The sequence below is a fragment of the Aplidium turbinatum genome, chromosome 1 (genome assembly GCF_918807975.1).
Source record: "Aplidium turbinatum chromosome 1, kaAplTurb1.1, whole genome shotgun sequence".
NCBI classification, from domain to species: Eukaryota; Metazoa; Chordata; class Ascidiacea; order Aplousobranchia; family Polyclinidae; genus Aplidium; species Aplidium turbinatum.
In genome coordinates, this window is record NC_137472.1 from 43,733,664 (window position 1) to 43,748,322 (window position 14,659).

At 37.1% G+C, this 14,659-nt stretch overlaps 1 protein-coding gene across 1 annotated transcript; it reads left to right on the plus strand.

The window, feature by feature from the left end:
- Nucleotides 1-771: 771 nt before the first annotated feature.
- LOC145770045 (transforming growth factor beta-2 proprotein-like) lies at nt 772-14,295 on the plus strand. Its single transcript, XM_082581636.1, has 5 exons — nt 772-1,340; nt 3,475-3,638; nt 3,899-4,046; nt 9,451-9,561; nt 11,391-14,295. Exons 1-5 carry the CDS (start codon nt 968-970, stop codon nt 11,894-11,896), a joined length of 1,302 nt encoding a protein of 433 aa, XP_082437762.1. The 5' UTR covers nt 772-967; the 3' UTR covers nt 11,897-14,295.
- The last annotated feature ends 364 nt before the right edge of the window (nt 14,296-14,659 follow it).

Genomic DNA, 14,659 nt, shown 5'->3' on the forward strand with positions numbered 1-14,659 from the left:
TGTTGATGATTTTAGATTTTATCTTGAACACTGATTAACCTCTGACCTTTGAGCTGCCAGGCAAGTGGCGAGAGTTATGCTCTTCAATTACACTGACCAACCTGCGTCAGGTAAATTGCTTCTATGTTGCATTAATCTGCGTTTAAAGATGTTAAATTAATACAAAATTTCGCAAATGCTCAGAGAAGAAATCATGAAAAAGGCAACTAAACGCAGTATTGGTTTTCAGAGATAAGTGGACCGAAAATTTGTTGGTGCTTGAGATGCGACGGCGCAGTGAACTGTTTTTTTGTAAACAACGAAAAGGTTGAACAAAACCACTTCTAAAAATCACATTTAATCGCGCACCCTGTTTTGTATGAAGTGACAGGTATTGCTTTTTAAAAGTTAGCGATTTTTTTTCATGTCAGGCCCACCCTGATTTGACATGGTAGAACGCAGAGTGATTAGCTTTATAAGAACAATTGCTTCAATTGTCTTCATTCAACGACCTGTCAAAGTTTCTTTTTTCGGCAGAATTCGCAGCTTCTGTCTTTTTGTTATGGCGCAATTTCTAAACTTTTTCGCTGTTGTGTGGATGTAAAGTAGGCTATTGGTTGTTTTTGTGACACTTGATTTTAGTCGGTTTATTTGTAGCTTGTGCAGTGATCGTTAGTCAGCAGTCAGTCCGTTCTGTAGACAAAGGATTGCCCAAACACATCGTTTTGTGATATCGATATAGCACAAGCACAATATTACAACGTTTTTGCTCTTGACTTTCAGATGAAAAAAACAAAGTTTTTGAAAGAATAAATTTGTTTTTATTTATTGAAGAAGTATCAAGGAAGCAACAAAGAAGACGCGACTGTACAAGAAAAGGAAATTTTTTCAGTGTTGTCGTTTGATTGAAGTGAAGACCTTGGAAAAAAGACAAAATCTTTCGTTTCAAAACTTTGCTATTTTTCAACCGGGCTGTACAAAAGTCAAGATGCAAGACAAACTGATAACAACTTTACATGCTACAATTAAAAATGCTGTGCTTCTTGCGTTCGTGTTTACATCTCTGGCTCCTAACACTTTGGCAGGCTGCGGTGTGAACTTTGACAAAATGCGTAAGCGGCGGATAGAGGCAATCAGGGGACAAATTTTAAGCAAACTTGGCTTGACTCAGCTTCCCAACAACGATTTCAGGCCATCTGGTTCAGTGCCCAGAGAGGTGGAGATCATGTACAATCGGACACGAGATTTTGTTCTTGAGCAAGCGCGACAAAAACGCATCGAATGCGAGGAACCTGAAGAAAACTACTACGCCCAAGATATTGTGACAGTGAACATGAACACAAACAAAAACAATCACTCAAGTAAGTAGTTTTTAGTTTGGCTAGTTAAAACGTCTTTTTGTAGCTTGCACTTTGCTGACACTTGCAAAGTGAGAAAAACAACCCAGCTTGCAAATAAGTCCTTTTTTCTGCAAACGTTGAATCAATGTAAAAAGAGAGTGGTTTGCTGGCTGGGAAATCCTATGCAAGTTGGCGTTGCGCTTTGGATTAACAGGAGTAGCCAATGCTCGCTTGGCCTACCATGCAAACTGTTGTTCTCAGACCACCAATGGGAATAATTTCCGTTCCTTACCGAAGCAGACGCGTGGGTTGAACATCTGAAATGGTATAACAAACAACTGATACTAATATAATGTATTGCTGTGTTTGCCCGCTCTTGAATTAAAATAACTTGACTTGAGAAAAAATCTACTTTTCGTTTCTGTCGAACTGCCCAAGTATTGGTATGTTAGAGACTAAGGCAAGATAAACTTAGATAAAGCAAGAAATTCTGCTAAATTATTAAAAAATTTACTGAAACAATCTAAAAAAACATTCTGCATTAAACACTCTCTCTGTAGGTATGATGGCTGATACAGTCCTCGATGTGCAATGATGTTCCAGTTTGATCGATCTCGTGCGTCTTGCCAAATTTTAGTAGGGTTTTTGATATGTGGTTGAAAATTGTGCAAAAATGTGAATCTTTGAGATCCTCTAAATGTGAATCTTTGAGATCCTCTTGACCGTTTTCCTAGTATTTTTTCGCTTAAAGATAAATCTTCAAGTTCGATTTTCCTTATGATGTGACCCAAGAACTTCAGTTGCCGCATTTCTATAGATCTCATTATCTGTTGCTCCTGGCCCATCTGTTGGAGAACTGCTCTGTTGGTTCGAAAAGCTGTCCATGGAATTTTAAGAATTCTTCGGTAAAACCACATTTCTGCAGCTTCAAGCTTTCTTTGAGTTTTTGCCGTTAGCGTCCAAGTTTCACATCCGTACATCAAAATTGATCAACTAAAAGAGTTTGAAAGAAAGCTATTCGATTGAGCCAGGACACTACCTACATTTGTCAAATGAAATAATTGAACTTGCTTTGTATGGCATTTGTTCGACTCACGTGTCATGAACATGATCCTGACAGCAAAATCCGTCATTGTTAAATTGATTCTATTAATGTAAAATTGATGGATTTCGTTGTCTGGGAGCTTGTCTAATGTGTAAAAATATTACCGATTTGAAAAAGAGTTATGGATATGCCAAACTTTTTATACTGTATTGGAATTTTTGGCTTATACTTTTTCGGTTCCACTACCGCCTGTGTTCATCTGTGTTATCGAGCGCTTCCCGAATTTTATTTTTGTAAAGTACTGCAGTTTCTGCAACCTGGAGCAGCAAAAGGATGTAGACAAGGGGTGGGCAACGTGCGGCTCTTTTCCATTTTTTGTGCGGCCCTTTATCTTCTTCCAGCTATTTTTTTAGCTCGCGTAAGCACAAAATTGACCATTTTCCAACATTAAAATGTGTCTTTGATGGCAGTAATGAGAGCCTGCATGGTTATGCTCGAAGAGTAGCAGTATTGCGTGAGGAATTTTCATCTCGATTTACACAATTTCGAAAATATGAATTAGTGTTTATTTGATGTGCCGCCCTCCTGTCAGCATTACATTTTTTTTAACTGGCCCTTGTGTTAAAAAGGTTGAAGGCCCTTGATATAGACCCTCTGCTACAAAAGTTCAAACTACGGCGACGACTGTTCAAAAATTCTGTTACAATGCTTCGGTGACGAAACGTTTCTTTGTAATTTTACTTGTAAAAAGCTTGTTCAACAAAGTAGCCAAATCAGGGCAATTCAACATCAACTGCCATTGACGCTTTATGGTTCAACGAGCGTGCTTCGCAACTGTAGAATATATCCAAGCACCATAAATACCCGTGGGCAGAAATTCATCAATTCACAATTGTTTTTACGAAGTCTTGGAAATATGGGACGTGTTGCAAAAAAAATTTTTGGGGAACTGCTTGCTCCCTCGGTAATAAAAGACTTGGCTAACACCAAACTGTTGGTAGCATGTCAGGTTCAGCTTTACAGATAACTTACAAGAGTTTTCATGAAGTATCAATACATGCCTAAAAGCCTAATCGACTCCCGAATAACAGAGTTTATTTTCGTTTACAGAACCGGAGAAAAATAAGAAATACAAAACGATGAAGATCCAAAAAGAACTGTCGGAGTTTTTTGAATTTGAATTTTCCTCGTTGAAAATTGACCCAGACGCCATTGTGTCGGCTAGTTTGCTTCTTTATCAAGTCCCAATAGCTCCCCATGGCTCCAGACAACAAGTAAGAGATTGGAGTAAAAGTTAGAGAAATTTTCATATGAATGATGTTAAATACAAAGCACAAAAATGACGTTTTGTCCACGTTTCTGCAAACTGAAAGACCGCGAAATCTTAAAACGCTTTTTATTTACTTCCAACGCAGTAACATCTGCCTTTTTACATTTGTTCATTGTTTGAAGGCGTTGAATTTATGTGGGAATAACGGGTTTCACTTACATAAATTTAGCATGTTTGGTTCAATATCAATCAACTGCATTTCAGATTGAACTGTTTCAACTGTTACCTCCCGAAATGCATGCTTTTCAACCTGGAAAACGATTCTTGACAATGCGTTTGATGGACACGTACGGTCAGGGTTGGCATTCGTTTGACGTCACCTCTTCTGTGCGTGAATGGATTCGTATTCCAAGTGAGTAGAACTACGGTGATTAACTGTTTTATTTGCCTCGACAACGCGTGAGCAATGGGCATTGGGCACAAATAAATGACACTACGAAAAGAGCACAATAAACATACTGTAGCTAGGTCAAAGACTTCAAAGAACCGGCCTGCCAAACAGTTTTAAGTTAAATTATCTCGTCACGGCAGGAAACATTGTACACATGTTAGGGGAGCTTGGACTGATTTTCTTTAGCTCAACGCAATGAAACAAAGTTTTCGTTAAGAATTTTAATTCAGAATTGTTTACAAAAAACGAATTCAAGACATAGTAATTTCTACCGAAATTGGAATATTGTTGTCTTCAACATTATTTATAGGCCCAAATATTTACTGAGTTTTTGAAGAACTGCAGGCCACGCGATTTGAATTTGTGGCTTCTTTCTGACGTTTTCGTCCATTTCGTGTTCCTTTCAAATTTACAAACCAAGTACAGTCGTTTAAATTTCAAAACAGCAAACAAAATTTTATACCGAAAAACCAAGTCAAAAGAAGGCTACTATTTATGAATGTTCTTGCAAACGGACTAAAGCAGAATGTAAAAAGTAGAGCAGTGCAGCTACAAAGTATTCATATAAAATCTATCGGTGCTCCAAACATACCAGAGCTGAGCAGCGTCAGGAAAGCTTGCCCATTTGAGTTTGAACCGAAACAATAATGATCTTGTTTGTGCTACCAAACAATCTGTGGGACAATAATGTAGTTTGGCCTATTTTTTTCTGAAATGAAATAGGAAGTACGCAACAAGTATAAGTAGATCAGGCGCTCAGCAAGCATCACCTTTCCAACTTAGCCCAACAGCAACAAAGGAGAGCTTTTTTATTGGTTAGCTGTATTGAAGTGATGTGTTTTACAACACATCTGTTTTTGATAAAAGAAAACAAAAAGCCATCTGTGAGTTGATTCTAGACTATTTTTGTTCGGTTTGTGGGCGGTAAACTGCCACAATAGGTTAGTTTAAGCTCAAAGTGAATTTCATATGTCATTCTGTTTTGTCAATGACGCTTTACAGATGTTCTTATCGTAATGGATTATAATAACAATTGTGTATTACACTGACTGACATTACTCTTGCCAAATAAAATTTGAAATAGAAATAAATTTACACTTGATAAAATGGACTTGAAAACGATAACCGACCAATTGAAGTACGGTAGCTTATAATTTTATGTGAGCAGCAAATGTAAAAATTTGTTTTAAACTTTTGTACCACCTCACTTCAGTCACACAATGACCCACATGAAAAAATATTGATTCATGGCTTTTGCAAAACGTGTTTTGCCTTCAAAATGCGTAGAAAGATACCAAAACCACGGGAAAGCTACAAAGCATAAACCAACAAACCCGAGTTCACTCTGCGATAAAAACAAAAGTCTTACCAGGTTTTAGTCGGTTCCCATCCATACAAACCTGGTCAGAACAAACGATGAGCTAACTGGTTGTTGGAGCAGATCAGGATGTTGTTGCAGATTAAGCATAGGCCAACTTAATTAATTTTTTGATAAACTGGTTTCTGAGATTACCTGATAAGGGATAACATAAAATCCGTTTGTAAAAGCATAGATTGCTTGCGAATCCCTACATATGAGTTTGACATATTTTTATGTAGTGTCAGTTCAGATGCCTAAAATTTTTGTTTCAACTTGAAGAATTTAACATCTTGAATAGTTTATACTAATATTAGTAATCTTTTGTTGTGTAATCGCTATATGCAGTAGTGGAGTTTGTTTTTCGTATCCAATCTCGTACCGGTAGTTGGTTTAGAAATAGATGAAGTGGTCGGGAAGGCAGGGAAGCCAATCGTTGTGTTCACCTTCAGGTATGTCTTTAAGTGTCCTGCCAAAAACAGGAATGTCAAAGACAGTAGTTGAGTAATCAGAATTGACCCCGATGTGACGCTGTCAGCGACCCTTTTGCACACTGAGAACAATGTATGAGCTTTTATTGTTACACCCTGTACATTTATACATTCAGTGCAATGCAAAATCATTTTGACTCCTTTTAATACTGCATCCGGCAGACCGGGACAGATGTTTTCCTATGCCCCTAGCTATACGCCCTACAAGATACGTTGTTTTGACGCAAGTGTGACGACCGAAAGACTTGTAGCAGAAGCGGTACAATACTGATAAAGCCAGTCCAATGACTGTGATACATGGTATCGCTATTTATGCTGCATTGCACACTCGACTTCCAAACAGTAAGCTACGATGTTAATAATATCCATGATTATATTTAGGCCGATTGTGACAATATACACGGTAGATTGTAGCAACTGATACAACACATATATACTTGCATATCCTAACTGTAGTCCAGTAGGCTACTGTGAGTACGTCTAATCTTACATAACTAAAATACATACTTAAAGAAATCGTCATGGCAAACAGCGGAAAAATACTGCAAATTTTGACGTGTTTAGCAGTCACTGCTAGCCAATCTAACAGCAAAGGGCGTGTTGACGACTGGTGATAATCCAATCATCGGCCACATTTTGTGTATGCATGTAAACCATACCAGAAATTCCAAAACCCTTTAAGGTTATGTTTCTTAAACGTTCGTGGCTTTAACGACTGGTTGATCATTATCTGCACACCGCCAGTAAGAGTGACAGCTCACGTATTCGCGTTGTGTTGAGGCAGTTGTTAAAATCCAGAGTTTTTAAATTTAAAACAAATTCAATTATTCAATGTTAAATTGTATGTGTTTTGATGTTAAATGGAGTTCACTGCGCCGCTGAGGTCGTCAACTTTTGACAAAAACAACAGTTAAAGTTACAAAAAAGGTGTAGTCAGGTTATTCCCCTCTCAAAAGAAGCGTTTTACTTTTTCAAAAAAAAAGTTGCCTTGTAAGTTCCGCAACAACATATTGTGCGTGTTGGGGTGTAGAAAACGAAAGTTTGTTCGATATAAAACAAAACACAATTCTATGGGAAAAAATCATCAAAACAAACTAAAAAATAAAGGAATTTTGGGTAAAAAATTAATGAAATTTTGTATAACTTTCAAAATAGTTTTGTTTTGAAAGCTCGTAACCTGAATAGTCGGCATAGTTCGATTTGAAGTGGATTGTTTTATTTTTAATAATACATTATTGTTGGCATAATAAGCTTATTGTTCGCAATATTGAATGTCACTTTTTGCGCTTTGTCATGAGACAATAAATGCTCTCATGCAATATGGAGACAAATGACAATCAATGTTTATTGACAAATTTCAGCAAAAGTACTCTATCAATATACTCATTTAATAATATTTATGACTTTTTTTCAAATTAGTTTTCTGCAGGACGATCCAACTTGTATCGAAGTACTCATTAATAGGATCGAAACAAGATCCATCGCCCTGCAGAAAATTCATTTCAAAAACAGTCATAAATGTTTAAGCGTTTATTCGCAAAAGCACGGTTTACTTGCAATAATCTTATTTTATTTAAATTTATTCTTTTTTTGCAACTAAATAATAATTATTTCAGAACAATTTGTTGTGAAGTTTACCCTTGTAAGGTTTATGCGTATTAGTTAAACAACCATTAGGCATCGAAGCATAAGAACAGTTCTCAATGCAATCCCTAAAAAAAACAGTTTGAGATCAAATTTAATCCGTTGAGTCAAACAGTTAGCAGTGTATGCTTTAGTAGGACATGGTTCTTTGAAGTTACATTGTGCAACGCTACAAAGTCTTAAGCTGTGGAATTATCTTTGTAAACATTATACCCAATACGAGTTACCATCGCTCTCTTTTTCCGCTCACTCTGAGAAAACAAATGAGGAAAGATGGAACAATTGGATTGAAATTTCACTCCGTTAAGAAATTGACGACATGGCGGGTTCTGTCAACTTGATGTGATGGACAAAAAATCATCAGTTTCTTTCACTTTCCAACCAGACAAAGAGGTTTTTTCTTTGCCTTTGATGATGGCGATTAAACTTTCCCGAACTTCAACGTTAACACTTTTGCCAGTGAGTGCGCTTTTAAGTGAAACTGATTCATTCCATGCTGCAATATGATACCCGTGGCTTCACTACCCACACCGAAGATACATCTCTAACCGTGTTGCAACACAAGCAACGTCATACTTATCAAACGTCACAACAACAACAAACAGCATCTTTGCTTACGCTCCCAACCCCTATAAAGTGATAGCCGCTTGATGTTTCAAAACAGGTTTTGTTTCATCTCAAGTAGTTAGCTGGGAAGCAATCATTGCCTAGGTCGCGTTTAGGTCGCACTCTCAAGCTGGCATCACGCGAGAATAACTTTTTTAAAAGAACAGGTGTGGTTTTCAAAGAGCAGAATCATGAAACGTCAGTGGATTCATTTTTAGCTGTTTTACAATTGAACCATTCGCACGCCGAAGACTTGACACGCAGTTAAAGTTCTTTGCATCACAGTGGTGACATTGTCATACATAAGCATAGATCTGCCGATGTGGTGGCTCGAGTTGCATGTGACCACTTGCTATCGTTGTAGCGTCGCAAACACAATTCTGTTTGTCATTTTTGTGTTGGTTCTGGTTCAGCGAGAGTATACAGTACAGCAAATTGCAAACTTAAAGAACTCATTGCATTTTCCACAACTTTACACTTGCGCAGTTGTCGGTTACCGGCATGACTGGTCTAATTAGACATATTTTTTTGAAATTAAGGCTAAATTAGTGCTTGTGCTATTTCCTATAGCACTTGATCAAACTATCCATGTTCATTAGCATGACTTTGACTTTGGACCAAAAATTACCCGAATGGAATTGCTGTTACAAATAAGCAATCTACTTTTGTATACAATTGTTTAGTCATAGTAACGTTTATAGCCTATATGTTTATTGTTTTTATTCGATTTAACTTTTTCATATGTGGTGGTAATTATCCAGATAGCAAATCAGTAATTTTTGTACATTGATTCAACGTCTACAGATATGAACCTATTGGTCTGACGTACATAAAATAAAAATTATAAAACAGCATATTGCGAGTTTTGTGTGATTCCTCTTGATTTGAAATACAATTTGTGCAAAATCAGCTTCATCGTGGTTCATCATTATCTTGTGTCAAACTCCACCAAACCAAACGCAACTAGCAAAATCGTTGCTTTACAGCCCTGGAGCAACCTAACTTTTGTTGAATGATGACTTTATGTTTATGCTCTAATTGACGTTGTGTGGGTGTGATTTCAAAAAGATATCAGGGAGCTCGGTGCACTTTGAAAAAGTTTGTTTGACAGAACACGACACTATCCTTGTGACTTGATTTGGTTTCCAGCCCAATTCCTTAAAGGTGAAATTGGTACGCACAGTCATCACTTCACTGCTGAGCGACAGAAACGTTTGTTTTAATTTCTGGTCTGTTAGGTTTTGAAATAGTTATTTGTTTTTTTCAGAAATGAATCAAGGCCTAGAACTCACCGTCTCATGCTCCGATGACGTAGGTAGATCGTTTCAAACACCGAAAGTTGTTGCAGATAGCGAACGTCTCAACATCGTATTCGCAGGTGAGCAGTTTTCATTTGAATTAGGGATGGTGAAGTAGGGGATTGCTCACTGAAAAAGAAGGTGGACAACTAGAAGGTTATGGTGTTATGACAAAGTTTGGTGCAACTACAGCTTGAGGTCTACCGCCATGTGTCGCATACCCAGTGACCTGGCTGCGTGTGCACGAAGTGTGTATCGCCAAAATAAATGTATGAAAATACGTGACATCATGTTTATTTAATACTATTCCAGTCATAATAATGCAGCGATAGATTTCATGCTACAGTGGTAACATACTGTAGTTAACCTCACACTGTCGTGGTAAGGTTCTGCCGATGTTCTAGCACCCAAAACCTCGCGCAAAATACACCTTTTCATATGATAAAAGTGAATTAACGTAAAAGCAAAAAAAAACTTTTTGCAGTTCTGCCAATTTTTAAATTTCGCAGTGACCCTCCAGCTGTCCATATCGCAAGAAAAATCAATAAAGCGAGTCGTCTGGGTATTCCACTGTTTCTAATTTGAATAAGAAAACTTAATCTATATTATACTATCTTTTTTTAATGTGAAGTTGTGAAAAAATATGAAAACTTTGTCTGATTTAGTTAAAACGACTTTATCCCACAAAGTGTATGCTGCATTCCAAGTGCAGAAAAATTAATGAAGAAACTAAAATTTATCAAGAGAGTCTTGTCAGTGCAGATAAAAAGAAAAAAATGATACCATAATAAGTTCATTAAAAACATAAGCGTTTTCTGTAGAGCAAGTATTTTGTCACTGACAAAAATTTAATATTCTAAACGTTAATATAAAATCCTTTTCATTTTTAATTTCGCTTAGTAATATAAACTGATGTTCAGATTTAAAATGAATTTTTTTAGATTGTGGTCGTTTTTGCTGATATACTTAGCCTTTGTTCAAAACAAACTGATAAGCTATGGCATGCTATTAATTAGGTACTCCAAAAGGGACTAGATATTTCACAAGTCAATTGATGTTTGGCCTGTGTATGGACCTGTTTATGTAATAATGATTATACTCTCTAACTAATTATGCAAAAACAATTTACTGCCGTTTAATTGTTTTTCTTTTCTTTTTTCTTTCCGAAAGTGTTGGCAGCAATACACCCTTAGCAAGATAATCTCCGTTACAGCATCAATCGGTGTCAAGAGTTTTTTTTTGTATTATCTTCAAATAACAACCCGACATACAAATGACAGGTTTTTGAAATGAAAGAGAAACTGTTTTCGTCACCTCCATATCAAACAAGACCACCCGGCAATACGATATGACGCATGACAATGTAAACTCTGCTTCGAATTACGTCGGCTCCGTGATTTTATCCTTTACAAGGGGGAATTGTTAAATTGCCCAATAAAATTGAAGTCGTGCACGCTTCATCTGATGATTTCAAATTTCAATTGTATCAATTGCTTCTATTATGTCTTGCAAGAATTGACACTTACTTTTGACCACTGAAATGACTTCAGAGGACACGAAATAGAAATAAGATATCATAAGAAAAGAGTCTTTAACTGAGGATAATGTAACAACCGTGGGAGGTGCCAGAAGAGCTTCAGGTCTTTGTACGTACATACTATGTCTATTCGGCAAACGGCATGCCGCATGTAAGATGTTGCAATTGATGCCATACATATTTACAGCAAATTGTTTCGTCTTATCATCATCATCAGGTTCTTGTCTTTCATCGAGGATTGGAGATCACATAGCGCCAAATTTTTCTGCTATGAGATTTTTCAATTGAAGTTTGATAATCTAATCCTGTCCAGTCTTTAATATCATTATTTCAAATTGTCTTTTATTAATTGACAAATTTTGCTTCTTGCAGGTTCTGCAGGAATATCCCGGCAGTCACAGCAGAGAGGCGATCAACAAGGATACGCTGCAGTAATGCCAGATTTACCAGACGAGTTTAACCCTCATTTAGTTATCATGGTGCGCACCGTCAACTCGCCAACAAACAAACCCAGCCATAAAAGACGAAAGCGAGCTTTGGACGCAGAGTATTGTTTCCGGCGAAATCCTTCTGAAACAAACTGTTGCTTGCGCGAGTTATTTATTGATTTCCGAAAGGACTTAGGTTGGAATTGGATTTTTGCTCCTTCTGGTTACAAAGCCAATTTTTGTGCTGGCGCCTGTCCCTATCTATGGAGTATGGATACACAGCACGCCACCATACTAAGCCTTTACAAAACTATGAATCCGCATGCATCGTCAGCACCGTGCTGCACCCCCAAAGATCTTGAACCGTTAACCATAATGTACTATAACAAGGGAAGATACAAGTTCACACAAATGTCTGATATGGTTCTTGTATCTTGCAAGTGTAGTTGAGTCCTTATCCTCTTTGAATACTCATTACGGGCATTGCTGTTTTTAACCAAGAGGTTCAGAAAAAAGTTTGAATACAGAAAATTGCATTTGGCAGTTCGTGTAGAGAATTTGATTTGCTGCTATAGATCTAAAGTTTTTAATAAGAGCATCAAGCAGTTTTCCAAATCTGCAATAGAAAATTAGTCGCTTAGTTTGACACCAGCAGTCTTATAAGCGATGTGCTCTTGCAAAGTTACTTCAAAAAGATTTTTACAAATACTGCTGTACTACGTTCCTTTACAACGCGCAAATATTTATTGCTTTCGCAGTCAACTTGCAAGTTTTGCAACAAGTGTTTGCAAACATATTTTCATCCACACAAGCTTTCTATCGGGCAAAAATTGCTGCTGAAATGATATAAAAAAGGCAACTTTTGCTAACATTGTGATGTACTTTCGAAGTAGCATAGCCTTCATATCGATTTTGGATTGATTTTCAGTTCTTATCGTCTCAGTATCTACTGTGAGGAAGCATTCCGCAAATGATTTGGGTTTGATGAACTTTTTATTAGCTCTATTGTTTCCTGTTGACTGAATTTCAGTCAGACCATGGGTTATGAAGCTCAATTTTCAAGACCGCTCGTCTGACTTTTGCTATTGGCTATTTAGTCATTACGCTCAACAGTTGCCTACATGTAACAGACCTCAATCAGGAATTGCAATCTCCGATGCATAAGAAATGTTGGGTGATGTCTGCATGTTCTCTAAAAACACAACGTGTTTTTGTTTTTTTATTACTTTAACATCTAAGTCTCTTGGTTTAGACTAAGTTACTAGTCTAGCATAAATTGATTGAAATTTTTTTTCTCTGCAAGACCTAATTTTGTTCTACTGTTAGATAAAAGGTTTTAAGAATTTCTTTATGTCTGTTTGTTGTTTTCTGATCGGCTTTTTGTAAGTTACCCTCAACCTAACTGTGTTAATCAACCAAACCGAAAGTGTGTTGTTGACTAATAATTCGAATTTCATTGTAAGCTAACTATATGATTTGCCTTAACCACTTACATGATGGCATTCGTTACACTCTAACACAGGAGTCACCAAACTACGGCTCCGGGCCAAATCCGGCCAGCGAGGGTCGTTCATTCAGCCTACCGAACTGTGCGAAAAATGTGATATAGCACCCCGAACAGTAAATCAGTCATTTGTTACATTGATTTAGCATCTGCACATTTGCTGTCTGGAACAGAATAAAAATCCTTCTAGAAGTTTACGCTGTGTGAAATGTTTAAGTATGCATTTAGCGTTTCCCGTCACTTTTTTCTAATAAACCGTTTTGAAAATAGCTCTTCCTGAAAGAATAAGTAGACGTGGCTTCAGGAGTTTGTAACAAAATAATGAGTTTTCTCCACAGCCCCTTTGCCTGTAACGACCGAACGTGTCGATTGTTGCATAAATTACACCCACTCCAAAGACTCCATTGAATCACAGTCACAGATTGCAAACTGTATTGAATAAAATAGTTATCCGGCTCACAAACATTTCTTCTCACAGCCACCCTTTTTCAAAAAACTTTGGTAACCCCTGCTGTAACAATAGACTTATTTTTAGTAATGTTAAAAGCCAGTTAGTTATGATGAAATGATCTTGTTTCCTTAACCCAGCACGGTCTAAATCAGTGGTTCTTAACCCTTTGCCTTGTCAGCACCACCTTGAAATTACCAATCAGTTCTCGTACCTCTCCTAGGATTAGCTGAAAAGTAATAGTTGCCTACAGTTCGATTTTTTTGTTGAAACCTGGTAAAAACAACTTTGCTTCTTATGTCGTAATATAACAAACCTTAAGAATTCAGCATCCCCGCACCGCCTAGGAACTGGTCTTAATGGGTGCACTAATGGTGGTCTAATGGGTGCACGCATCCCTTAGTGGTGCGTGCACCCATGGTTGAGAACCCCTGGTGTAAATCGTTAACATTGATATGTTTGTTTTGGTTGCTTGTGTACTTTTATTATTTATCGTTTTATGTTCTTCAAAGCATTAACTGTACAGTATAAATATTGCTGTTGCAGATTTATGTAAATATTAAAACTTAGGCACGTGCTGTGATTGTAACTCGCTGAAAGGACTTTTTAACAAGTAGACGTGAAATGTAACCCATGGACTGCGTTTACATCTCAGTTTTGTCATTGCAATCTGACCGTGTTTATCAAATTTACGTTTGATCGTTTCATTTTTTGGATATTCAATTTGGCGTTTCAACAATACAGTAACTGAAATATGTGACATCTTGCGACACATCAGTTCCAAACTTCAACCTATCCCGTAGCGCTGTTGAATGAGTGAGTTTTTGTCTGGTTTGTATGAATACATATTTCTCAGGGAAAAGGGGTCGTTTTATTGAAAAGGTGCGCAATGTTTCGATCAGGGTTACTGTTGCTTTAGAATTATTATTAAAAAAATAATAAAAAAGTTTAACCTTCCGTGGCTTGGTTGAAGTGATGGAGGCATGACACTGGACAGTTTGGAAAATAAAATTTTGTGATCTTCTTTTCCGACTGTATGGCACTAGCCTGCCGGTATTTTAAGTTCTCCTTGAAGCCTACAATACAGTACATGGTACAATAACCTTGTCCGATGTATTTTGATCTTAACTGAACATGTGGGCTACGTCATAGGTGTTATTTTCGCGTTTGTGATTTTATATTGAATTGCAAAGAGTTATCAGGTTTTTATGTGCATCATGCCGGTAAAACTTTCATATTAGTCATAGACTAATATTTTTGG